Raw genomic sequence first — 27819 nt, 5'->3', positions numbered from 1 at the left:
TCTACTATCTATCTATCTCCTATCTATCTATCTATCTATCTATCTCCTATCTATCTCCTATCTATCTATCTATCTATCTCCTATCTATCATCTATCTGTCTGTCTGTCTGTTTGTCTATCTATTAGAACCGCCGTTTTTCACTAGATTTACTAAAATGCTGTTTTTTCAGCATATTACTTTGAGATGACCTCAGCCTGGCCCATAGACACGTGCACCCAACAATGGTTTAGTTTGCTTTTTTCTTGAAGCTGCTACAAGACTTTCTTGTTCTATATCTATATATCCGTCTATGTATGTATGGTTATGAGATATTATTATGTAGACCCTCATCTCTCCGCACACGACCTCTATCTCCTATATAGTTGTAGCCGCTCTCCTCCTGTCAGTGCCGATGTAGTTAGATGACAAATGTTAGAAATATCCCTTTGTCTATGACCTGTCCCGCTCATGTCTCTTCCTGTCCTGTTATCAGGCTTCTTATCTCTGGGTTGGTGGGTGGTCAGTGGTAATGTCCTGGCACGGGGACTCTTCAGATAACCTGTTTGCAGTCCGTCCAAGTTGACGATGTCATCGGTGAGTGATTGGCGCCCCAGACAGTTGTGCTGAGTGTAGCCGCTCTATCTTTGCCAGCAGCTCGCTGGAATAGCCTCCGCCGGGCACTGATTGGTCATGCTGTAAACATTCCTGCCCGCTGAAGTCAGTCTGTTTGTATTTTAGGTCTGCCAGGACTAATGAATTAAAAGCCTTGAACTCCCGCGGTTTGTCACTTCTTTTTTTTTTTTTAAGACTTGACAGGGGAGAATTTTTTTTACTCCCCCCCCCCCCCCCCCTCCTTGAAGTGTGACAACATACTAAATCAAAAGGAAGGAAGGCGAAGTGGGATAAGGAGGGAGCCACGGGCAGGGGCTGAGGGGTCCGGCTGCTGGGAAAGTGACAATCGCAGGTAGCCACAGCTGTCACTGCCGCTCAAGCTTCGTCTATGTTGCTATGCAGCAGGAGCAGACTTTACTTCCATTGACTGTTTTTCTCCGTAAAGACGAAGACCGGCCAAGGAAGTGGCTGACCTAGGATTACTGAAGTGCACACACACACACGGCCGGCTGAGTGAGGTAAGACGACAGGTGTGGGCACTGGGCTCGGGGCATGGTACATCACTTCATCTGAGCCCGGATACAGATTTTGTAAAGCGAGCAGATGGCAAAAATTGTAGACACTTGTGTCGTGTTGAATGGTAGGAGCTCGTCCGGGTGTTATAAGCCTTAGGCTCCTTAATCCGATACGATTAGGATATGTTCACACACACAACTGCAGCCCCGCACCTGCTGCAGAGACAGTTCTTGTGTAGTCACCTGCTGCAGAGACAGTTCTTGTGTAGTCACCTGCTGCAGAGACAGTTCTTGTGTAGTCACCTGCTGCAGAGACAGTTCTCATGTAGTCGCCAGGTTTTGGGTGACATAATGCGAATTGTCGAAGCAAAAACATTCAGTGAGAATTTTTTGGCTTCGGCAATTCCCATAAATTCCTCTTGATCTACGGATTACAAATGAAACATCAAACAGGTGCGTTTCTTTAAAAATTGTAAATTTTTGAAAAATAAACGTCATTGGAACAAGGTTTCGGTGACTGTACAGGGCCCGTAGTGGACAATTTACAACCTGAATTTGGAATATCACATAGTTCTTTTGAGTCTGGCTTGGTCCAATCCGAAAAAAAAAAATATATATTCTAGTTTTCAGATAAATTGCATAGATCCGACTGTAATTACATTTTTTAAAAATTTCCACACTTATAGCTGCACATCTATACTGGAAAACACAGGTTGTGATTTTAGGATATATTTTTATTATTTGTTATTTTTGTTGTATTTTTTTGTTGTTTTTTTTCTTGGGGGGGGGGGTAGTTTTTAAATATTTTATATTGTTATCAGAATTTTTACTTTGCTGGATCTATCACGGTGGAAGCCTTGACACCAGTCATGTATCCGTTCTTTACTTTGGCTTAAATACTGGAAAACTGTCCTAAAAGTGGCTTCACACCCAGAGGTCCTTTTTTTTTTTTTTTTTGAATTTTTGAGTGACATTTTTTTCTGGCCAAAGTCAAAAGTTGCTTTAAATTGAATGAAGAAAAAAACCTTGACTTTTACTACAACATAAATTCACTTCTCTTTTCTCCTGCTACATGGGGACACTTCTCTGTCCTATCTGCAGCTCCCACTCGCTTCTCTTCTATCCTGCTACATGGGGACACTTCTCTGTACTGTCTCCAGCTCCCACTCACTTCTCTTCTCTCCTGCTACATGGGGACACTTCTCTGTCCTATCTGCAGCTCCTACACACTTCTCTTCTCTCCTGCTACATGGGGACACTTCTTTGTCCTATCTGCAGCTCCCACTCGCTTCTCTTCTATCCTGCTACATGGGGACACTTCTCTGTACTGTCTCCAGCTCCCACTCACTTCTCTTCTCTCCTGCTCTGTGCTGCTGCTTTTGTAGATTGTTTGTAAATAGAAAGTCATGCACTGTAAACAGAGGCTGCAGGCAGTGTCTGTAGTGCCTGCTGAGCTCTGCTGCTGGGGATAAGAGCTCAGTGGGGGACATTTATCGCACTTCTCAGTTTAAGCCTGTAGTCCTGTGTCATACGGGTGAGTTGCAGGAAATTACATTCATGTAGGTGATGCACAGTCATATAGCGCTAGATATAGTGGAGGAAGCAATTATACAACTATCTCACTATGCTCTACAATGGTTCCACACACTGGTTACCCTGTCACCCTGCAGCCAGGGGCCATGGGTCCAAATCTGACCACAGACAGCGTGTGCATTTTAAGTAGTATATCTTCTACATAACCCCTTCACGTGTAACAACTGTACCTAACAGCTACAGAAAACACAGAAGCAATCCCTACCTATTACATCTACCACAAGGTGACTTGTCCTGTGACGTGTAGTTGTTCTCGATCTTTTCCATTAGGCCCGGCATCACCATGTCTCCTCTTCAGACACGTGTCATCCCTGTGGAGTTTACCACACAGAAATCTTATGTTCAAACACTTTCTCTCCTTTAATGTAAAGCCCCTTTTTACACACACATGCAAGCTACGCCTGGGCCAGGACTGCTGGAGAAGGGGTGGGTGCTCCTTACGCCTCCCCTCTCCATAAGAAGCCAGGCCGTTCTTTCTAGCGATGGCACTGTGACACAAAAGTGTGCTCACCATACCGGGCACTCCTATGGCGCTGAATGCCACCAGTAATGCCCCCTGTAATGTCCTCGCAGCCCCCTTGCCCCCATGTCCTCGCAGCCCCCTGGCCCCCATGTCCTTGCAGCCCCCTGTAATGTCCTTTCAGCCCCCCATGTCCTCGCAGCCCCCTGGCCCCCATGTCCTTGCAGCCCCCTGGCCCCCATGTCCTTGCAGCCCCCTGGCCCTCATGTCCTCGCAGCCCCCTGGCCCCCATGTCCTCGCAGCCTCCTGGCCCCCATGTCCTCGCAGCCCCCTGGCCCCCATGTCCCCGCAACCCCCTGGCCCCCATGTCCTCGCAACCCCCTGGCCCACATGTCCTCGCAACCCCCTGGCCCCCATGTCCTCGCAGCCCCCTGGCCCCCATGTCCTCGCAGCCCCCTGGCCCCCATGTCCTCGCAGCCCCCTGGCCCCCATGTCCTTGCAGCCCCCTGGCCCCCATGTCCTTGCAGCCCCCCGGCCCCCATGTCCTCGCAGCACACTGGCCCCCATGTCCTCGCAGCCCCCTGGCCCCCATGTCCTTGCAGCCCCCTGGCCCGCATGTCCTCGCAGCCCCCTGGCCCCCATGTCCTCGCAGCACCCTGGCCCCCATGTCCTTGCAGCCTACCGGCCCCCATGTCCTTGCAGCCCCCCGGCCCCCATGTCCTCGCAGCACCCTGGCCCCCATGTCCTCGCAGCCCCCTGGCCCCCATGTTCTCGCAGCCCCCTGGCCCCCATGTCCTTGCAGCCCCCATGTAGTAGTCCCCACAGTCTCCTCAATGTTTCCTACAGCCTCCAAAAAGTTGCCCCCAGCCAAAAGTAATGTCCCCTAAGCCCCCCCATGTCCTCAAAGCCCCCAGTCGCAAGTAAAGCCCACCCCCCTACACACACATATATACACACACACACATATACACATATATATATACACACACACACAAAAAAAGCACATACTCACCCGTGTCTTCCCCCCGGCTTATCGCAGGACTGAGGCGCGGTGACGTCATCGTCTCCTGATCCCGGCAGCTATAGTGAACTTCTTGAAGCAGGAGACGCCGTGAGGATGTACATAGCGATGAGAGTGGGGAAATCCCCCCCGGACAGCAGGACAAGTGTCACTCTTTTTTTCTGTTGTTTTTGTGCCTTATTGTATTGTGGCACAGCAAAAATAACCATGTTTTCCTCATTTATCCTAGCAATCCAGAGGTTTTGCTGCACCTACTAATCATGACTTGTACATTTAGGGGCTTAAACTGAGAAGTGTGATAAATGTCCCCCACTGAGCTCTTATCCCCAGCAGCAGAGCTCAGCAGGCACTACAGACACTGCCTGCAGCCTCTGTTTACAGTGCATGACTTTCTATTTACAAACAATCTACAAAAGCAGCAGCACAGAGCAGGAGAGAAGAGAAGTGAGTGGGAGCTGGAGACAGTACAGAGAAGTGTCCCCATGTAGCAGGATAGAAGAGAAGCGAGTGGGAGCTGCAGATAGGACAGAGAAGTGTCCCCATGGAGCAGGAGAGAAGAGAAGTGTGTAGGGGCTGCAGACAGTACAGAGAAGTGTCCCCATGTAGCAGGATAGAAGAGAAGCGAGTGGGAGCTGCAGATAGGACAAAGAAGTGTCCCTGTGTAACAGGATAGAAGAGAAGTGAGTGGGAGCTGGAGACAGTACAGAGAGGTGTCCCCATGTAGCAGGATAGAAGAGAAGCGAGTGGGAGCTGCAGATAGGACAAAGAAGTGTCCCTGTGTAACAGGATAGAAGAGAAGCGAGTGGGAGCTGCAGACAGGACAGAGAAGTGTCCCCATGTAGCAGGATAGAAGAGAAGCGAGTGGGAGCTGCAGATAGGACAGAGAAGTGTCCCCATGTAGCAGGATAGAAGAGAAGCGAGTGGGAGCTGCAGACAGGACAGAGAAGTGTCCCTGTGTAGCAGGATGGAAGAGAAGTGTGTAGGAGATGCAGACAGGACAGAGAAGTGTCCATGTGTAGCAGGATGACCACACTTGTGTCTGAGGGGGATACTGGCCAGAATTACAGGGGTGCAGCAGGAGACCAGCACTGGGGGATCCCCTCCAGGAGAAGCCCCTGCTGAGGAGGTCACTGGGTGCAGGGTGTCACACACCTGGGTGCTGCTGTGGGGGTGATTCTCATTCTGGGCTGTGGGAGAAGCAGAGAGGAGCTTGTAGCAGGATCACATGTAAGTGCCCGAATCTAACATTGTGTATATACTGCGCCTGAAGTAAAGTGATTAATAAGAGGCAGGAAATTACCTTATCACAGATGGTTGTAGCTTGTGATAATTCTGGCGCAACAACGAGACTTGAGCGCAGAACACTTATACATTGGGCCCCTTGATCTAACCATTTTTATCTAATGGGGCACATTTACTATGGGCTTTGTGCCACTTTGCGTTGAACTTAAGTCGGACTGTTCACGTTCTTCATGGCTAAAACGGCTTGCACAGGCGATTCTGTGTGACGCAATTTAGGGGGCGCACCGTTGGACGGTCCGACTGATTCAGACCAAGCGCCATATTTAACTTTAAAATTGTGTTGCACGCCTTTTGTTAAAAATGCACCACAAAAAAGATGGTAGACTCTGTCAGACCTGTTTATTTACTGCACCAGGACTTTGGAGTTCAAACGCTACAGGTAAAGATCCAGTCCCTGTATCTGTCTTTGACTACCAATATCTCCAATTCTGTAGCTCACAGAACCACATACCTGCTGCGAATTGAAAGTTGAGCTTCTTATCTTTAAAATTACACCAAAGCATGGTTCTAGGTATTACAGGGGCCGATATAGGACTGTTTGAAGTGATGCACCCCCTGCAGTCTCTTAAAGTGACTCATCTCAGGTAAAAAGTGACTCTTCTATCCTCATAGAAGTTATTTTTTAAAGGTAAACTTAGAAGATTTCATATAAAAGAGGTAATTCTGGAAAGGACATTTCATCCCCCACCTGAGGGGGTCTGCTAGCTCAGTGGGATAGAATTTGGAGACTGCGTCCCTTTAATAGCCGACTCTTGAATATCATCCCACATACATACAAATAAGTTGATAAGATAGAACGTTGCACTTGACAGAACAGGTTCATTCTATTAAGCCACAATAGTAATTAAAGGCAATGGCCGTGTATTTACCAGCCAGACAGGACGTAAATTGGGTAATATTTCTTCTCCCTTCACTTCTGGAATAATAGATGACGCGTCTCGAGTGTTTTAACCACATCTTGTTACTGATAGAGGTCAGGAATTAATGACTGGTTAGGAAATGAGACATTGCTTTGTGTAGATTAAAGCAGGTGTGAGGGGGGGGGGGGGTAGAAGCGGAGATGGGGGAGGGGGTGTAAAATTAACTGGAGTATACAAATACGTTCACGTCCCAATGCACAGATACAATACACGAAAACTGTACCATAATGCGAGTAGGGTGCAAAAAATGGAGTGAAAGCTAAATATATGATCTACCTGCCCTTGTAGGTGACGTGTATCATAAGCACAGCTTTCACAGAAATCCTCTTTTTTATTTATATGCAAATAAGCAGTAAGGTGCCTAATGGGTGTGGCCAAAAATTCCAGTGCAACATCTCTATATTTTACTACTTAGCACCTCCCACTCAGCCTTGATTGACAGTATTTTGCTAAGGGTGCACTGGACCTCCAGGCCACACCCATGGTGCACCGAAATGCTAATTTGCATATAGATAAAAATGAAGATTCCTCTGTATCCAATGCAGGTTTTTTTTGCTGAATAAAGACGTGTTTCTTATCCTGTACAGTTCAGCTACATGTTCATATGTAAAGTTTATGTACGATCTGGTAGCTGACAGTCGTTTAAAGGGAACCTACCACCACAAATCTACCTATAAAGGTAGATCGGGTGGTAGGTGGATCAATGGGACGTGAGGATAGCCCTTTTAAGGGCTAATCCTCACGTCCCGCACTTTTTTTGGAACTTTTATCAAACTTTTATGTTAATTTTATTATGCGGCTACTTGGGCGTGGATTAGCCGCATCTGAGGTTACACGAGGCGGCTACTCCACGCCCCGGTAGCCTCTTTTCTCCTCCTACTCACCATCTTCGGCGCGCAGCTGCTCGTAGCTGCGCGCCCTCGTCCGACGATCCTGCCGTCTGCGCATGCGCAGAACAGCAGTGCCGTGCCTGCGCGGTCACTGCTCCGAAGCCGGGGCTGCACAGGCACGGGCCTGCTGTTCTGCGCATGCGCAGACTGCAGGATCGTCGGACGAGGGTGCGCAGCTACGAGCAGCTGCGCGCCGAAGATGGTGAGTAGGAGGAGAAAAGAGGCTACCGGGGCGTGGAGTACCTGCCTCGTGTAACCTCAGATGCGGCTACTCCACGCCCCAGTAGCCGCATAATAAAATTAGCATAAAAGTCTAATAAAAGTTACTAAAAAAGTGCGGGGACGTTAGGATTAGCCCTTAAAAGGCCTATCCTCACGTCCCATTGATCCACCTACCACCCAATCTACCTTTATAGGTAGATTTGTGGTGGTAGGTGCCCTTTAAAGGAAATCTACCATCAAAATCCAGGGACACCTACTCATAGATCCAGGCACTGTGACTGTGGTAATCTTCTTATATTTGCTATCCATGGCCTTCACCTTTCTAAAGTCAACTTTTTAAATTATGCTAATGCATGACTTATGTGCAGTGTGTTGCGTCGCCTCATTATTTATTAGTGCTATATGGGGACAATCATCTGTATTACATGGAGGACTGTGAGGCGGCAACATTTACAAAATGTATACAGTATGTGACGTGTGGGGAGATCACATATGTGAACCATATGACTGCATTTTTTTTTTTAATGAATGTTGCATGTAGACAGCATTTAGTATATACTGTATGTACAGTATAACAGCATTATGTATAAGAAGTGTATGGTTATATCAGTCACGTCATTATTTATTAGTGCTCTGTGGTGGCAATCGTAATGTATATTGTATGACAGTATTATTCATGAGAACGACATTATTAACTATGTATAGAGTATAACAGCATTATTTCTGAATAACATGTACCCGTATTTTTCAGACTATAAGGCGCACAAAAAATCCTTTGATTTTCTCAGAAATCAAAGGTGCGCCTTATAGTCCAGTGCGCCTCATATATGAACCTACTTACAGACATCAGCTGCCTTGAACTGTGCACAGGTCTGCCACCTGCTGGTCATACATCCTTACAATCAGGTGCGCCTTATAATCCGGTGCGCCTTATATATGAATCGTACTTACAGACTACAGCTGCCTTTAACTGTGCACAGGTCTGCCACCTGCTGGTCATTCATCCTTATAATCCGGTGCGCCTTGTATATGAACCTAGATGCTTTAGCGGGCATTTATTGATGGTGCGCCTTATAGTCCGCAAAATACGGTAGTGATATTGGTTGTATGAACTATATGACAGCATCGCATGAAGACAACATTACTATATGTACAGTATATTTACTGATTATGTATCATATGAATGACAGCACTACTTCCGAGTACTGTATGAGGACATTTACTATATGTAAACAGCACTAGTTATGAGTAACATATGGTGACATTAGGCATGCGAACCATATGCCATTATTTGTGAGTACCGTATGGAGACAACGTTTCCGAGATTTCCGATAATGCTATCATTGTAACACTGCTGCGTCTGTTTTAGCACTAGGAGTTGCTTACTTTAGTAAGCAGCTCCCAGTGCCTTTTTTTAATTTGTGACAGGTCCTCTTTAACCCCTTACTGACATGTGACGTAATACTATGTCACATGCCGGGTGCGGGTGCACGGAGAGGGCTCGCGGGCCGAGCTCTCTCCATAGCCAGTAAGTCTTTGCTCTAGTATGGCAGTATATAGTAGGATCGATCAGACAACCTAGGGTTAAAGTACCCTAGGGAGTCTGAAAAATAGTAAAAATAAAAGAAAAAAGTTTTAAAAAAAATTATAATAAAAAAATATAAAAATTCAAATTACCCCCTTTCCCTAGAACTGATATAAATAAACAGTAAAAATCATAAACACATTAGGTATCGCCACGTCCGAAAATGCCCGATCTATCAAAATATAACAATGGTTTTTCACTGTGTTTCACCCCGTAACGGAAAATAGTTGAAAATGGCACTTTTTGATCAAAAGGTCGTACAGTCTTAAAAAATGACAACATTGTAAACGTCATCAAATGTCGCAAAAAACAACACCACCCAAAGCTCTGTAGACCAAAGTATAAAAAAGTTATTAGCGCTAGAAGATGTCAAAACCCAAAAATGTTTGTTTGTACAGGAGGTTTTAATTTTTGTAAATGTATGAAAACATTATAAAACCTATACAAATTTGGTATCCCCGTGATCGTACCGACCCAAAGAATAAAGTAGACATGTAATTTGGGTCGTACAGTGAAATCCGTAAACTGCATTTGACTGCCGCTTCCCAGGACACAACATGGAAACCATATGGTACCCTACTTAAGTTTCCTACTAGTGTTGTGCCTGGTATTAGCACAACTCTCTCTGGTGTGCCTTATTCTAACTACCTCACCAAAATCAGTTTTTTTTTCTGCAAAATACTACTCTGTGAGCGCTTTCTGGTCTCTCCTTATCCGCCTTTCCTATGTAGGTGATCGGGTGACATAGCCTGAGCACCCCCAAGTAATTTGCTAAACTTTTATAGAGTTATAATAAAAGATGATGTTCCGCTAAACTGATGGTAAATGTCCTTTAATGTCTTTAGTCCCTATACTTGGGATATGTCATAACACTATATCCAAATATATTTTCACCAGTATAAAGTCACTTTATTGCCAAATTATTATAAACATACAACCACCTGGACCTAAAAACCTATTAAATTTAAAACATGTGGTGGTGGACAACATACAATCAATAAATAGAAATTATCACACTGCAATTCTAGAAATAATCATTATAATAGAGTTACATCACAGTACCATAGCCTATCACCTATGGCTATATACACCACTATATGTGTACAGTATGACGGAATTATTTATCGGTCACATGTGTTGGTATTAATTATGAGAAGCGTATATGACGGCATTATTTATGAGAACTGTATGGGGGTGACATTAACTATGTGTATACAGTATAACAGCATTATTTATGAGCAGTGTGTAGTGACAATAGTTATTTGTACAGTACAGGCAGTCCCCGGGTTACATACAAGATAGGGTCTGCAGGTTTGTTCTTAAGTTGAGTTTGTATGTATGTCGGAACTGTATATTTTATCATTGTAATCTCAGCCAGAACTTTATTGGTCTCTGTGACAATTGGATTTTAAAAATGTTGGGTTGTCATAAGAATCAATATTAACACTAAAGCTTCAGTACAGACACCTGTGATAACTGTTACAGCTGTTTATTGTAGCCTAGGACTAAAGTACAAGAAATTACCAATATACAGAGGTCCGTTTGTAACTATGGGTCGTATGTAAGTCGAGTGTTCTTAAGTAGGGGACCGCCTGTATGACTATTATTTATGAGTACCGTATAGCTGCATTATTTATGTGTACAATATGGCATCATACGTACATCATACATGTAGTCATGGCGGCCATGACTGAGTATCTCAAGTATCAGTGCTTCTTTATATACCGTATATATCTCTACACTTGATATATCTTGTTGGTCATAATCAGTGTTTTATTCCTTATTTTATCAGAGATTACATTGCTGGAGCGAGATTGTTATGTACCTCTTATTTTCAATGGCCTCTTACGTTTTTTCCCCCCGCACACATTGCGGTCTGTTGGAATGAGTTTTTCTATACTACATCGCTAACAGTTTATGTGTTATTCTTCTCGTTTCAGTATTATTTTAGATAAGGCGGTTGAAGTCATTGTGCCCACATGATCACCACGGCAAGAATCCCCGCTGATAAACCCGTGCGCATTTCCTTCAGTCTTAATGACTCGGCAGGTACCGCATTTATCTGCTTCTACCTCAGCGAACAAGAAACAGACCGCACATCCCGTGGCGGATAAAAATCTACTATCCCTTATCTATATTTGTCACAAAGGCTTCCTTATAATGAATGCTGTAATGTAAAATATGTATGAGCTGAGGCGATGCTCAGTCACTGGATGTGGAAGCTTCACTTATTATAGTTAAAGGGAACACGATTCTAAAAAAATCATCTGTGGGATTAAACGCAAAAAAATGGGATAATGGGTATTTATGTACTGTATATTGTAATTGTGTACAGATAAGCAGGTGAAAATGAGATAAAAGAAGAGATCTGAGAAAACTTGATCTGTAAGGGTTACTCAGATTATAGATCACCACAGGAGGATAATAATAATATGTAATAATAATCTTTATTTATATATAGCGCCATCAAATTCCGTAGCGCTTTACAATATGGAATAAACGCTCAGCAGGATAGACATTAGATCATTCCCTCACATTATATATTACCTCAGGTGAATGATTTAGTATGAAATAGACCCTCATAAAGATGACAGGTTTCCTCAAATACAGTGTATGGTGAGGGTCTCGCAGATTATCTAGTTCCTTAGTTAGATCATAGGATATAGCCCCTCAGAAAGATGACGGGGTTTCTTAAAAACAATACTTAAAATGGTTCCCTCAGGATTATAGATTACCTCAGATACCTCAGGTATGAAATAGACCCTCATAGAGATGAAAGGTTTACTCAGATTAAGTGTATGGAGAAGGTCTCTCAGATTATAGGGTTCTTTCATGAGATGATACTATACAAATCATCAGAAAGATGACAGGGTTTCTTAAAAACAATACCTAAATGGATTCTCTCAGACTATTACCTCAGATATATTATGGCATATGGTATGAATAGGACCTGCTGAGGGTCTCTCAGATTATCCAGTTCCTTAGTTAGATCATAGGATACAGGCAGTCCCCGGGTTACGTACAAGATAGGGTCCGGAGGTTTGTTCTTAAGTTGAATTTGTATGTAAGTCGAAACTGTATATTTTATCATTGTAGATCCAGATGAAAAAAATTTTGGCCCCAGTGACAATTGGAGTTTAAACATTTTTTGCTGTAATGGGACCAAGGATTATCAATAAAGCTTCATTACAGACACCTTACAGCTGATCATTGCAATCGGGACTATAGTAAAGCATCCAGAAAGCTTCACCGGAGGTCAGAGGGGTCTGTCTGTAACTATGGGTTGTCTGTAAGTCGGGTGTCCTTAAGTAGGGGACCGCCTGTATAGCCCCTCAAAAAGATGACAGGGTTTCTTAAAAACATTACTTATAATGGTTCCCTCAGATAATAGGTTTCTCAGATTATAGGGTTCATTTCATACGATACAGACCGTCAGAAAGATGACAGGGTTTCTTAAAAACAATACCTAAATGGATTCCCTCAGACTATTACCTCAGATATATTAGATGGTATGAAATAGGCCCTCATAGAGATTACAGGTTCACTCAGATACAGTGTCTGGTGAGGTTCTCTCAGATTATTGAGTTCCTTAGATGATACGACATGAACCGTCAGAAAGATGATAGAGTTTCTTAAAACCAATACCTCAATGGGTTCCCTCCGATTATAAATTTCAGGATTCATCTAAAACTGTGTCTGAGAGGGTCTCTCAGATTAAAGGGTTCCTACATGAAGATTATATAGTATAGAATCCGTTTAGAAATTACAGTTTTTCCCTAAATACAGTGGCGCAGATTTATCAAGCTGTCTGAAAGTCAGAATCACAGCTCAGCTTTCATTTTACCAGTGTTCATGAATATTTTAAAGGGGATCTGTGATTGGTTGGGCAACTAGAAATATTCTGACTTTCAGACAGCTTGATAAATCTGCCCTAGTGTGTGTGTTTGGGGGGGGGGGGGGGATCATTTATTAATTTGCTCGCAGGGTGGCGCAGGGAACGAAGTATATTTTTCAGTGGGATGTAAATTTATGGCACGAGGGATTAATGAATTTGTGCATGGACAAAAAGGAATAGAGCTCCCTAAACCAGCTTTTAGCTGCTCTCATTGTGCGCCAAGAATTGCGCCGCAAAACAAGTCAGAAAAATAGTAGCACCGGAAAAGTGTCGGATTCACAAGTAGCGCCACAAGAGGAGCAGTAAGGAAAAATATTTCTGCTAGTTTTCCATTTGAAAAGCGATAATAAATGCGATAATAAATGCCCCCCAGTGTCTGAGGGGCCTAAGTGATTTTCCTCAGAATATAGGTTTCTATAGATAAAATATATGAAAGAGATGAACAAAAATATTACAGGATTCCTCAAAAACCGTGTCTGTGGGGTCTCTCAGATTAAATGGTTGCCAGGTAGATTATACAGTATAGAACAGAGATTACAGTTGTCCTCAAATACAATGTCTGAAGAGGGTCTCTCAGATTACAGTATATGCTTCATTAGCTAGATTACACGATTTAGGTAGATTACATGATACAGACACTCAGAAAAATGAAATATTCTGAAACAGTGTCTGAGAGAGATTTAGATTTAGTTTCCTCTAATTTATTATCTGGTAGTGCCTTTCAGTGCCTTTAGCATAGGAATGGGTTGTCGACCAGTTGCCCCTTACCACTAGGGTTTGTGGGGCAATCAGGTAGTGAATTCTGGGTAGTGGGCTAAGTGTTAGGGCTCACTGTCTATCTTCCTTGACTTTTCCTAGAGCTTACATTACACATACAGTATGACTATATAGTATCAAATACACCCAGGTATAGAAATATGGTATCAAATAGAGGTTACAGGTATAGCATAGAGCAGTGATGGCGAACCTTTTAGAGCCTGAGTGCCCAAACTTCAACCAAAAGCCACTTATTTATTGCAAAGTGCCAGCGCAGCAAAGTATTTCTCTTTGTTCATTGACAACTGTCAATCCTTCAGCCCCCCAAGGACACCAACGCAGTTGAAAGGAGGAGGGCAAATTCATCTATCACTGTAGAAAGGTTCTGCAGGCAGATACTTTGAGCTCTGTCTGGTGAACTTCATTCTGGGATGATGGCCTGGGTGCCCACAGAAAGGGCTCAGAGTGCCACCTCCGGCACACGTGCCATAGGTTCGCCACCCCTGGCATAGAGTATGACTACTCTCTATATTTTTCTTTAGGTTTCCTCGATGGTCATTATGACTCACCGGTTGAGTTGAGATGAATTCTTCAAGCAGATTTTATCACGTAGTCCTTAAAAAGTTTTTCTGGTTGGGGAAAAGTGGTGTCTGTGGGCATCAAGGGGGCTAAAAAAATTAAATGTCATTACTTCCTCAGGTGGCTGGAAGACCCCATTTAAGGGTCTGTTAAATATCTTACTCAGATAGATGACGTATTTAAACTTCAGATTTTCGCACTTCTCCAGTTTCTTGTCACATATGATTTATTTTCACTGATCTTCTACATTGTCTCACATTTACCACCGGGTCACTCACCACTTATATGTGTCTTCACCTGTCTGGCTGCATTTTCCTTGTTTATGATGATGTCAGTTCCCTGAATGCAAGAGACCATGAGAAAATCCTTGTTAAAGGAAAACTACCATTTAGACTAAATGTACTTACCTGTCCGCATCTTCTTCTGTGTTCTGTATGTGTCCCGGGATACCAGCAAAAAATATATGTTAATTAGCCTCGGGAGCTTTGTTTAGGTCACACAGGTCCTCTTGGCTAATAATTTTGCCCGACCCCTGTGCCAAAAGTTACCTCCTTGCCCCTGCTGGAGAGCTTGTGATAAAACGAGCTTCACTGAATTCCCTGCTGAATTCTGTCTTGCCAGCAAGATGGACAGAACCTCACTGATGTTACATATTATTTATGTATGGAGTAGGGGACGAGTCACAGCATCTCGGTCTCCACCCACCATGTTTCTTCATTCTTCATAGTATGTTTAATACCCATCACAAGGCCCGTGAGAAGGGTTTGATACAATCGGGCATATATACTGGAACTATTAAGGTAGAAAAGACAGTGTTATACTGCACCAGTATCTGATGCTATATGATAATTATTTTTCACTGTCTGGTCTAACTTTACACCTCCTGTTAGTTGGCTTAGTTCTTACCAGAATATTGTATTTCAAATTTGGCATACCAAATCATGCCCCACCCTCTGTACTAGAAGCCACACCCCTTTCCTGGGAAGCCACACCCCATTTTGCAACCAAAAACACTTTACGGCAGAATGTTTTATGGTGTAATTTGGTATATCTACCCAGACTCTGAGGAGATGGGCCGCCTCGAATTTTCCCTTTTGCACAGATCACTTTTTCAATGTCTGTAGACGAGGTTTTTGCACACAATGTTCTTCCGCAAATGATCCCATGTCACGGCGGATACATTATTACTCTGCAGAAATCTATCACCTTCCTAAATTAGACGGAAAGGCAGTGCCCACCAGTCCATTAAGACATTTCCATGACTCTGTATTTGCACCTTCGGTTTAAAGGCGTCTCGGAGCAGCTCCGCTAAAAATATAAATCGCAGCTGTTCAATAGATGATGGGACAGACTCATTAGGAAATGTACTATGGAATGCAATAACGCTGCGGCCAGGGATCGGGACCATTCCAGCAGCCATTGACCCCCGCGGTTTCTTGCTTATATCGCGCTCTTTCAGCCTATTCAGGGAACTCATTATGCAACAAATGATTGATTTACCCCATTACATTGCGGTACATGGACTTTACAAGCCCCATGAATCCCTTCCCCTTACATATTTTACGGCTTCGAATAGAAAGACTCTCACCAAGGTCAAACAATGGGAAAGAAATGCCTTCTGGATATACATATACATATTCATAAGGGTATTAAAGGGGCGGTTATAAAACAATCACTGCATTTCACTGTTAAGTCAGGCCAAAATAATTTTTCCATTAAAAAGAGAACCTGTCCCTATGAACATAATACTGAATGCCATAACTCATTTGATCGCCCCCCCCCCCTCCCCGACTAATTTTTGTGTGCCTTTTTTTTAAAGTAGTCCACTCATTCAAAAGATCTGTCCCCTGAAATGTTAGACGTGAATGATCTCATACTAGCCAAGGGGGTAGCAACCTTTTGAATCTCAGCACACACACGCCCACAGACACGCCCACAGAGAAAAAAACTAAAACTTACCGCCCCCTTGGCTAGTATCAGAAAATTGACATATAAAAGTCCATGGGGCAGATTTACTTACCCCTGCGGCGCGTTCTCTGCGCTGGATTCGGGTCCGGCCGGGATTTATGATGGTAGTTCCTCCGCCGTCCACCAGGTGGCGCTGCTGCGCTGAAGTCCGCTGGAATGCCTCGAAATACACCGGCCTATCCTGGATGAAGGTGAGTGAAATTTTCGCAACACAATTTTTTTTTTAAATGCGGCGGATTTTCCGAATCCGTCGGGTTTTCGCTCGGCCACGCCCCCCGATTTCCGTCGCGCGCATGCCGGCGCCGATGCGCCACAATACAATCGCGTGCACCAAAATCCCGGGGCAATTCAGGTACAAACGGCGCAAATCGGAAATATTCGGGTAACACGTCGGGAAAACGCGAATCGGGCCCTTAGTAAATGACCCCCCCTTAGTGTTCTTTCAATGTGTTCTGCACTTAAATGCTCCTGTGTTCACTGTTTTTAATGTTTTAATTCTATTCTTCACATTGCAGGTGTGTGCGCGTGTCTCCCGATAGGTTCGGAGATACGCGCGCACAGCTGCAAAGTGAAAAACAGAATTAAAACATTAAAAACAGTGAATACAGGAGCATTTAAGTGCAGAACACATTGAAAGAACAATATTCTTCACATTCCAGATGTTCCGAACATCTCCGAACCTAGCGGGAGACACGCGCGAACACCTGGAAAGTGAAGAATAGTGTTATTTCAATGTGTTCTTACAAGTAAAACATCTGCAAACATGTGTAATATTTTTTTTTTACAATAAAAATACTTTTATTCAATTTATTTTATTAATTTACTGCTCGATCTCGAGCCGGCGAGATACTCGTCCGAGTAACGAGCCGGTCCGAGTATGCTAATACTCGACCGAGCAGTATACTCGGACGAGTATACTCGCTCATCTCTAGTTATTATATGTGGGCTCCAGAGGGTGGGATTATATAGTCTTTGGGGTGGCAACAGAACAAGAGGCATTATACAATGAGAGCCAAAGGTGGGGGTCATTGTACTATGTAAGGACCACTATGGGGGTTTTAATAAGGTCGCTACTATATTGGGGATAAATAATGGAGGGTGGAGTTAGGGGTTGGAGTAAGGGATGTGGTTTATGCCATAAAACTTTTCCGTGCTGCCTCATAGTTTCGATAGCTTCTCAAAAGTTGGGCAATACGGTGAAGGTAACCTATTGGTCATGCCCACGCAATCACATGATGAGTTGCATATTTGGGGGGCTGTGCTCTTCCTGTGACAATTGTATCCACGATAGGTCCTGTAAGGATGTCTGCAGGACCCTAACCACAGGCCGCTGCCATGCTGCGCTGTACATACAGCCTGGCACTGGGCTCCCATCCACTTGGCACGGTTCACGTGAAGCAGCTGGAGGAGGTGGATTGAGTCACTCTGGAAATCGCTGCGTGATTCATGTCTCCGCTTTTAGAGCTTTCACCTATTTTTAAAAGGAGGCAATTATGAATCTTAAAGTAAACACCGAGGAATTGTGGATTGACAGCAGCGCGCCTCGCAGCGAGGTAAATATATCAGCGATAAAATAGCAGCCAGTCCTGGCTGTCATAACCGATATATATATAGTCAAGACATGGAAATCTCACCCCGCTTCATCGTCTTGTTTAGTCTTGTCCCTTTATTATTGCTGTTAATCCCCCTCCGAGGCATTGTCCTCCCTTGTGTCAAGTCGTCTTGTCACTTATCCCTAGTGATACTTAAAAGTTCAAATTTGGATGTGCACTTGGATATAGCGGAGTTATGTGCTGAATTCCCCTTCCCTTACCCCTTTCATCAAGTTTTCCCAGTTGTCCGGTCATGATCCTTGCCAATCACATGTCGGGTTTGTTAGTTGTGCTGTTACGTCTATTGTAAAGAATTTTTCACATCGCTGTATGATAGCGATATATATAAGTGCACCATACATTACCATTCAACATCTATGTTGCATTTATAAAACATAAAACTGAAAATCGGGGCAATCCTGACACTGCATGGGAAAGCACCTGAAAACCAGGACTGTCCCACAGAAATTGAGGTGTGTCCTCACACTGCTGTGCTCTCAGCACTCTCAGTTGCACTACACCACAGCCCCTCCCTCCTGAACACAGTGGGGCAAATTTACTTACCCGGTCCATTCGCGTTCCAGCGGCGGCTTCTCCGCTCTGGATTCGGGTCCGGCCGGGATTTAATAAGGTAGTTCTTCCGCCGTCCACCAGGTGGCGCTGCTGCGCTGAAAGTAAACTCATCGCGCCGGAATGCACCGAGCTGGACCAGGTGAAGGTAAGCGGTCCTTATGCGACACATTTTCGGTTTTTAAATGCGGCGGTTTTTCCGAATACGTCGGGTTTTCGTTCGGCCACGCCCCCCGATTTCCGTCGCGCGCATGCCAGCGCCGATGCGCCACAATCCGATCGCGTGCGCCAAAATCCCGGGGCAATTTAAGTACAAGCGGCGCAAAACGGAAATATTCGGGTAACACGTCGGGAAAACGCGAATCGGGCCCTTAATAAATGACCCCCAGTGACTGCTGTAGTATTCAACCAGAAGTCTTCTCTAGCTTTTATTTAGAGCAAAGTGGGGGTGCTGTGGAAAAGATCTGAGCAGGGCGTAACAACAATGGTAGCAGCCATAGCAGCTGCTATGGGGTCTGCAGTGTCAGGGGGGCCCTGGCATCAGACCTCACACACCAAAGAATGGAGGATGTGCATTATTATATACATATTACACTGCACATTGTACAGCATATTTATCAGTGCACAAATATGTATATGAGTGTATAAATGCGTGAGGATAGATATAGGTATATATTTTTTCAAGGTTGTAGAGGGGCCCCAGTCTGCTATGAGGCCCTGCCATTTCAGGTTACGTCCCAGGCTCAGAGCACAATCAGCAAAGTCTAGCTACAATCCTGGAATATAAACCCACAAATAACAGTACTGCTGCTACTAACATACACAATGCTATTGTTGTCTCTAATGTATCCTTGTCAGAAATGTAGTTATGGTGACACAAAAATGTAAGTTTATAGTTTTGGTCAATGGAACAGTGCCCCTAGTGGTGAGAGATCTGTTCAGAATAATTAATGCAGTTAATTTTTGCCTTTCCACAGATGAAAGATCTGCAGAGAACGCTTTCCCTTTATCATTTCCAGATCTAGACCAACAACTTCAGGTAATAATCTTTTTTTTTTTTTTTTTTTTTTTGCAATGGATTCCTGGACATATATTAGAATATAGAAACGTTATTACTTATTTTAAGTAGACGTTAAAAATAAATGTAATAAAATCGGAGAAAGAGACAGAACTAGAGACAGATAATAAAGCATTTGATCAGTATATAAAAACCACCTTTTAAATTATGTAAAAAAAAAGAAAAATTTAAAAAAACAATGCTGAGATATGTCTTGCAAAAATACATAAAAAACAGGCCCTCATATTAAACATATATATATATATATATATACCGTATATACTCGAGTATAAGCCGACCCAAATATAAGCCAAGGCCCCTAATTTTACTACAAAAACCTGGAAAAACCTATATTATTTTACTCGAGTATAAGCCGAGTTTGGGTTTTCAGCACATTTTTTGTGCTGAAAAACTAGGCTTATACTCGAGTATATATGCAGAATATATATACAGTATATTCAAAAACAAGTTAACACTCACAAATATCACAAATTACTTGCGCCCCTTAAATAGGTTGTGTCCATTTTGGGAAGTAATTGGCAGCAGATCCCCCGCTGTGATGTACATTAGCAGCACCACAAATCCCGCAATTAAAACCTGCAGTGAAAAGTGACCTGTACGGGATGTAGGTATGTGGAGGAAGGATGTAAGTGGCTCTCAGCCTTCATCAATGCAGAAGTATAAAGCTACAGGGGGCCCGCTGTATAATCTTCATCAATTCCTTTATTAGGTTCTAGATCTCTGCTCCCAATGGGGCTCATTTACTAAGGGTCCGAATCGCGCACTTTCATTGGGTTTCCCGACGATTTCTGATTTGTGCCGAATTGCCCCGGGATTTTGGCGCACGCAATCGGATTTTGGCGCATCAGCGCCGTCTTTCACGCGCCAGAAATCAGGGGGCGTGGCTGCCAGACAACCCGACGGATTTGGAAAAACCGTGGTAATTAAAAAAGAATTTGTTTCGCAAGATCAGCACTTACATGCACTGGGACGAAGAAGGTGAACTCTAGCGGACCCCAGCGCAACAGCGACACCTGGTGGATATCGGGCGCATGGACCTTAGTGAATCCCGGCAGATCCGAATAAGTGTCGGAGAACGCGCCGCGGGATCGCGACTGGACCGGGTAAGTAAATGTGCCCCAATCTCTGGTTTCTAGGCCTCTGCTTGCTGTCAATCAACAGCTTCATTGTTTACTTCCTGCGGATAAAAAACGGTCCCTGGTGCTGTGGTGTCACACAGGTGCATGCCTCGTTATATCACAGAGTGTAATCAGAGCTGTGTGATACAAGATGTATATTACGAGTGTGCACCTGTGTGACATCACACGACCAGGGATATAAGGAGCTGTGCACCTGTGTGACATCAACTGAATAGCAGTATAACAAGTGTGTACCTGTGTGACATCACATGACCAAGGATATAACGATCTGTACACCTGTGTGACAACACACGATTAGGGATATAAGGTGCTGTGCACCTGTGTGACCTCACATGACCCGGGATATGAGGAGCCCTGCACCTGTGTGACATCACATGACCAGGGATATATCAAGCCGTGTACCTGTTTGACATCACATAACCGGGGATATAATGAGCCGTGCACCTGTGTGACATCACATGACCAGGGATATAATGAGCCATGGACCTGTGTGACATCACATGACCAGGGATATAACGAGCCATACACCTGTGTGACATCACATGACCAGGGATACAACAATTCATATACCTGTGTGGCATCACATGACCAGGGATATAACGGGCCGTGCACCTGTATGACATCACATGACCAGGGATATAACGGGCCGTGCACCTGTATGACATCACATGACCATGAACTTGTATTTTATCCAGAGGAAGTAAACAATGCAGCTTCCTATAGAATGACAGCAAGCAGAGATCTAGAAATCCGTGAGGAATTCATACATAAAGTATAATATAAAATTGTATAACTTTTCGCTATACAAATAATATCAATTATTTACTGAAAATGGAATGTCTGTAATTAAGTCTGTTTCCTTGGGGTCGGCCTCTAGAATCATTATCTCCGATAGGCGCTGTATTGGCGAGAATGTCCAGTACCTTCCATGTTCATCGAGCTGAGGGTCTTAGATTCTGTATATCCCATACATTTCATGCATGTCTATGAAAGGGTCACAAGAATAAGCTCCTCTGCTCTTGGGATTAAGGAGATTCTCAGTGATAGGACTCCATATCCAATGCCATGACAATGTCTATCCTTCCGCTTTACCTGCGCCATTTAGGACTCCGTCGGCAGTAATACAATGCCATGACACTTATGTGGTATACGTTCCATACATGCTTACCTTCATGTTGTGTTGTTCTTCACTGTTCACATCTCCTCCAGCCTCTTCCTCCATGTAACACATCCAAGGAGTCCATGCAGGTGTTCAAGCAGCATTGTAAGATTGCAGAGGAATACCACCAAGTCAAGAGGGAGATCACACTGCTGGAGGAAAGGAAGTAAGTTCTCCATGCAGGGTAAACCAAAATGTACCATATGGGTATCCGTAGAGCTCACAAGTCACAGACACGCCCCTACACAGCCCTCAACCAATACCTTGCAGTGGGTGTGTATGTGACTTATGAACATCTCCTTTAAGTCAGAAGTTATTTTAGGACAGATCTAGTGGGGAGCTAAACAAGCAATAAGGGGGCACCAGGAACAAAATGGTTTGCTGGTTTGCTGGCTACAAATTCATAATGTATAGTCAGATTTAGAATTCTGGAGGAGGGTAACTTCACTTTTAGTAGAGTTTACTGGGGGAGGTCCCAATAATTAGTCTATGGAGTAATAAAAGGGTAAAAAAGACAGGGAAAAAACTGTGGGGGTCAAAAAGCTGTGACTGTAAGTGGTTAATGGTCAACTCTAGGAGTCCTAGGAGTCAAGGCTTTCCCCAAAATTCAAGGTACTTAAATTTGGAATTTATTCTGAAACTGGATAACATATTAAGGGGCAAACTAAGCATTTTGGGGGGCCCCATGCAAAGTAAGGTCACATGCACCCATTATGCATCTTGTACCCTACTCACGCTAGTACTGAAGATTTCAACGTGAGTGGTTTTGGGGAAGAAGCAGGATCTAGAGGAGGAGAGGGGGCCAAGTTGTGCCGCCTCCCACTAATAGTCAGATAGGACAATGCCCTTCCTCCTTGGTTCCTCATACCGGTAGTTATATTAACAACCAATCCGGTTGAGCCCCCATCCTACCATTGTGTGGGGGTCTTCCTGCTCTTTGGGACCCTATGCAGTTGGGTGGGATACATAATAGCCAAATATTCCCCTCTATATTTTCCCAATTTTAGATGTATGGATGTGACAAGGATCTGTGTCAAATTTTTGAAACTTTTTTTTCCATTTTTTCTCTAGAAAAGAGTTGTTGGCCCGACTGGATCAAGTCGAGAAGGAAAACTTCGATACCGTTCACTTAGCACAAGAATATGAGGACCTCAGTAAAGAGAACCAGAGCCTCAGCCTGGCTCACTCCCGATGTAAGGAGCAACTAGAAAAACTGAGGATACAATACCAAAAACGGCAGGGATCGTCCTAACAGCGAAACCGGCAAATGACAAGCGACAACCCCGTGCAAAGTGACCTACACGGCAGCACTTTTCTTCGAAGTATTTGTTAGAATGTTGTGACGATGGCCGCCACGTTTCCAAAGAGATTTAGTGGCGACGCGTGAGCCACGATGATGCTTCTTAAAGGGAACCTGACACTCGTAAAAGGTTTTTTTGATAGTAGGATGTGTAATGCCCTAGGCGGCTTATGAATTAGCCTAAGGGGGCTGGATTATCTCTTGTCACACATGTCCTTCCCAAGTGAACCCCATAATTATTTAGAGGAACTCAAAGTGATCACATGACATGAAGTAGATTTATAAAACGGTCAATATGGAAATTTGTTTTTGCTGCACATCAACCAATCACAGCGCAGCTTCCTTTTTATTTAGGGTACGTAGGATTGGTCAACTAAGAGTTTGGAAAGTTTTATAAATCTGTCCCTCTTATTACAGTTTGATTAATTAGAAATAGGAAGAGGCTCATTTCCAACGACTAAAGTGGTTATATTTTAATATACAGGATAAGGGGTAAATTGATGACCATGGGGGGAGTCCATCAGTAATTGGTAGATTGAAAACCCAAAGAACTTGTATAGAACTTCTAAGACAAGAGTCCAAGAGTCTTAAAGGCAGATCAGGAGGACTTTCGGGCTCTCGGGAGACCACGACTAACGACCCCCTTACCAACTGTCATGAGTTTGAATTTGAACCAATTCTGTTAAAAACTCAGTCCAATAAGATTGCATTTTATACAAGCCTCATCCATATGTGGGTTTTCCTGAATGGTTTGTGGTGGTCGACAGGGAGGGGCTAAATTTTGGTAACTATCTATGCATTAAAGGACATCTACCACCAGGATGAAAGACTGTATGCAAATGAGCCAGAGGGGCTCCAGGCTCCATTAACACCAATGGAGCCTAGAGGCCCTAAAGCTTATTTGCATACAGTCCTTCATCCTGGTGGTAAATGCCCTTTAATGTAGTAAGGTTTATAAATCCTAGCTCTCTGATTGGCCTACATGACGTGGCACAATTTTACCTTGTAGTCTAGTGTTGATAAAGGATTTGTGCAAGGGAATCTCTCCTGGTGACAGCTTCCCTTTAAAAACAAAGTGTAAACAATGGGGGTCATTTACTAAGGGCCCGATTCGCGTTTTCCCGACGTGTTACCCGAATATTTCCGATTTGCGCCGCTTGTACATGAATTGCCCCGGGTTTTTGGCGCACGCGATCGGATTGTGGCGCATCGGGGCCGGCATGCGCGCGACAGAAATCGGGGGGGCGTGGCCGAACGAAAACCCGACGTATTCGGAAAAACCGCCGCATTTAAAAACCGAAAATGTGTCGCTTGGGGAGCGCTCACCTTCACCTTCTATGGGATGGTGCATTCCGGGGCGTTAAGATTATTTTCGGCGCTGCAGCGCCACCTGTTGGACGGCGGAGGAACTACCATCTTAAATCCCAGCCGGACCCGAATCCTGTGCAGAGAACGCGCCGCTGGATCGCGAATGAGCCGGGTAAGTAAATGTGCCCCAATGTGTAAAACTTGAGCAACCTGAGAAAAAGTGGGCCAAAAATATATTTTTTAATACATTTTTCATATTTAATTTATCATTGGTATTAAATCGTAATCCGTATTTAGTTATTCGGTTTGTTACCAAAATCTGTCCGTTTTTGACCACTTTTAGGACATCCAGTGATCAACTCTGATTGCTGCAGTAATATGGCGGCCAGAAATCGTGCACAAAAACGGTTTTGAGCCACCTGGACTCATAGCATTGGAGTCCTCTATTATACTGAGAGGCACTGCCTCCTAGGGCGACTATGGTTTCAAATTGTATCCATGTGATTCCTCTATAGCACCTCCACAGGGGAAATTAAGTATTACACATTATTACACAAGGAAACCTAGCATTTGATTTCATGCAGTATGAAGCAAACATACCTTGAGAATGCTGTAGCTACACTGATGCAGGATCATATCTTGGTTAATCCCTGGGCTGAGTGGTTTTGCTTACCTAACATTCAGTACCTTGGGAAAGCTGGTTCAGGCTGGCCGACATAAACGCATTACACATAGGAGCGTGTAATTACCAATGGAGGTTAGTCAAGACATGACTAATCAACTGGAGCTGGATTACTCACTGGTGCAGCAATTGATTATTCTGTCTGGCAGGGAGAACAGTGATTGCATCATCCTCTCCTGTAGAGAAAACTCACGTGCTAGGAAAAGTGCTGAACCAAGCGCTGAAGGAGCCATAGAAGGGACAGAGCTTCATTATCATAAGGTTATATCCCTAATTGTAAAGATGGATTTTCCCAAGTCCCTAATCCTTGTCCTCAAAAAGATTGACAAAAAGTTATGGCCAAAGAATTTGTCTGCGGGTTGCAGTGGTTTATACGTTTACATTTTGTTTAGAAATTAAGCGATTTTATTTTAAAGTGACGGGGAACTGTGACTAATCTATGACTTATGTTTTGTAAATGTAAATAGAATTGATGTTTCCACGTGTTGCGATGACAGCTTTTGTAACAGTGACACCTACAGGTTGTCGTGAGGTATTACATCGCCTAGAGAAAGCGACGGAAATACTGAATGCCTTAATAGATCGGTTTTGATGAAAAATGTACATTATAAAGGGTAGTTTTAGTAACTTATATATATAAAAGGGGTCTACAGTGTTTGTTATTTTTATTTATACACAGGGGCAGAGCTCTTAATTCAGGTTCAGGTGTATGAGACATTTCCAGGAATACTCTAAAATAGCAGAAAATGGAAACCTTGTTTTCAATGGAGCTCTGGTAGCAGGGGCATAACTATAGGCAGTGTCAGACTGGGGGGGGGGGGGGTCTATCTCACTCTAACATTTTGACCCCCTTTTATCTCTCCCTCATCTCTCCCTCATTTTGTTCTCCCCTCATCTCTCCCTCATATTCTGGCCGCTTATCTGCCTCTGATATGGTGGCCCCTCTCATCTCCCCCTCATATTGTGGCCCCTCTCATTCCCCCCTTATATTGTGGCCTCTCATCTCCCCCTTCATATTGTGACCTCTCATCTCCCCCTTCATATTGTGGCCCCTCTCATCTCCCCCTCATATTGTGGCCCCTCTCATCTCCCCCCTCATATTGTGCTCCCTCTCATCTCCTTCCTAATATTGTGGCCTCTGATCGCCTTCCTCATATTGTGACCTCTCATCTCATCCTCATATTGTGGCCCCTCTCATCTCCCCCATCATATTGAGGCCCCTCTCATCTCCCCCATCATATTGAGGCCCCTCTCATGTCCCCCATCATATTGAGGCCCCTCTCATCTCCCCCATCATATTGAGGCCCCTCTCATCTCCCCCCTCATATTGTGGCCCCTCTCATCTCCCCCTTATAATGTGGCCCCTCTCCTCTCCCCCTCATATAGTGGGCCCTCTCATCTCCCCCCTCATATTGTGGCCTCTCATCTCATCCTCATATTGTGGCATCTTACCTTCCCCCTCATAATGTTGCCTCTGATCTCCTTCCTCATATTGTGGCCTCTCATCTCCCCCCTCATATTGTGGCCTCTCATCTTCCCCCTCATATTGGGGTCCCTCTCATCCCCTTCCTCATATTGTGGCCTCTGATCTCCTTCCTTATATTGTGGCCTCTCATCTCCTTCCTAATATTGTGGACTCTCATCTCCCCCTCATATTGTGGTCTCTCGTCTCCGCCTCATATTGTGGCCTCTCATCTCCCCCTCATATTGTGGCCTCTCATCTCCTCCTCATATTGTGGCCTCTCATCTCCCCCTCATATTGTGGCCTCTCATCTCCCCCTCATATTGTGGTCCCTCTCATCTCCCCCTCATATTGTGGTCCCTCTCATCTCCCACTCATTTTGTGGCCCCTCATCTCCCCCTCATATTGTGGCCTCTCATCTCCCCCTCATATTGTGGTCCTTCTCATCTCCCCCTCATATTGTGGTCCCTCTCATCTCCTTCTTTTATTGTGGCCTGTGATACCCTTCCTCATATTGTGGCCTCTCATCTTCCCCCTCATATTGTGGCCTCTCATCTCCTCCTCATATTGTGGCCTCTCATCTTCCTCCTCATATTGTGGCCTCTCATCTTCCTCCTCATATTGTGGCCTCTCATCTTCCTCCTCATATTGTGGCCTCTCATCTCCCCCTCATATTGTGGCCCCTCTCATCCCCCCCTCATATTGTGGCCCCTCTCATCCCTCTCATATTGTGGCCCCTCTCATTAACCCCTCATATTGTGGCCCCTCTCATCCCCCCCTCATATTGTGGCCCCTCTCATTCCCCCCTGATATTGTGGCCTCTCATCTCCTCCTCATATTGTGGCCTCTCATCTCCCCCCCCATATTGTGGTCCCTCTCATCTCCTTCTTTTATTGTGGCCCCTCTCATCTCCCCCTCATGTTGTGGCTCTTCTAATAACCCCCTCATATTGTGGCCCTTCTAATAACCCCCTCATATTATGGCCCTGCTAATAACCCCCTCATATTGTGGCCCTGCTAATATCCCCCTCATATTGTGGCCCTTCTAATACCCCCCTCATATTGTGGCCCCTCTCATCCCTCCCTCATATTGTGGCCCCTCTCATCCCCCCCTCATATTGTGGCCCCTCTCATCCCCCCTCATATTGTGGCCCCTCTCACCCCCCCCCTCATATTGTGGCCTCTCATCTCCCCCTCATATTGTGGCCCCTCTCATCTCCCCCTCATATTGT

The 27819-nt window shown here is 44.4% G+C and overlaps 1 protein-coding gene across 3 annotated transcripts; it reads left to right on the top strand.

Moving 5' to 3' along the window:
* Window positions 1-847: 847 nt before the first annotated feature.
* On the top strand, window positions 848-23951 carry MAP3K7CL (MAP3K7 C-terminal like). Of its 3 annotated transcripts, XM_072133225.1 has the most exons (5): window positions 848-1110; window positions 11041-11149; window positions 19438-19499; window positions 21887-22002; window positions 22908-23951. In XM_072133225.1, the coding sequence occupies exons 2-5, from the start codon at window positions 11080-11082 to the stop codon at window positions 23086-23088; spliced, it is 429 nt and encodes a 142-aa protein (XP_071989326.1). In that variant the 5' UTR covers window positions 848-1110; window positions 11041-11079; the 3' UTR covers window positions 23089-23951. The 3 variants fall into 3 exon arrangements, with proteins under 3 accessions (XP_071989326.1, XP_071989328.1, XP_071989327.1); XM_072133227.1 differs by lacking the exon at window positions 11041-11149 and having other exon boundaries at window positions 848-1105; XM_072133226.1 differs by lacking the exons at window positions 848-1110; window positions 11041-11149 and adding an exon at window positions 17613-17851.
* The last annotated feature ends 3868 nt before the right edge of the window (window positions 23952-27819 follow it).

The sequence above is a fragment of the Engystomops pustulosus genome, chromosome 2 (genome assembly GCF_040894005.1).
Source record: "Engystomops pustulosus chromosome 2, aEngPut4.maternal, whole genome shotgun sequence".
Lineage (NCBI taxonomy): Eukaryota > Metazoa > Chordata > Amphibia > Anura > Leptodactylidae > Engystomops > Engystomops pustulosus.
The sequence above is the reverse complement of the archived record's forward strand: the minus strand, read 5'-3'. Positions and strand labels throughout refer to the sequence as shown.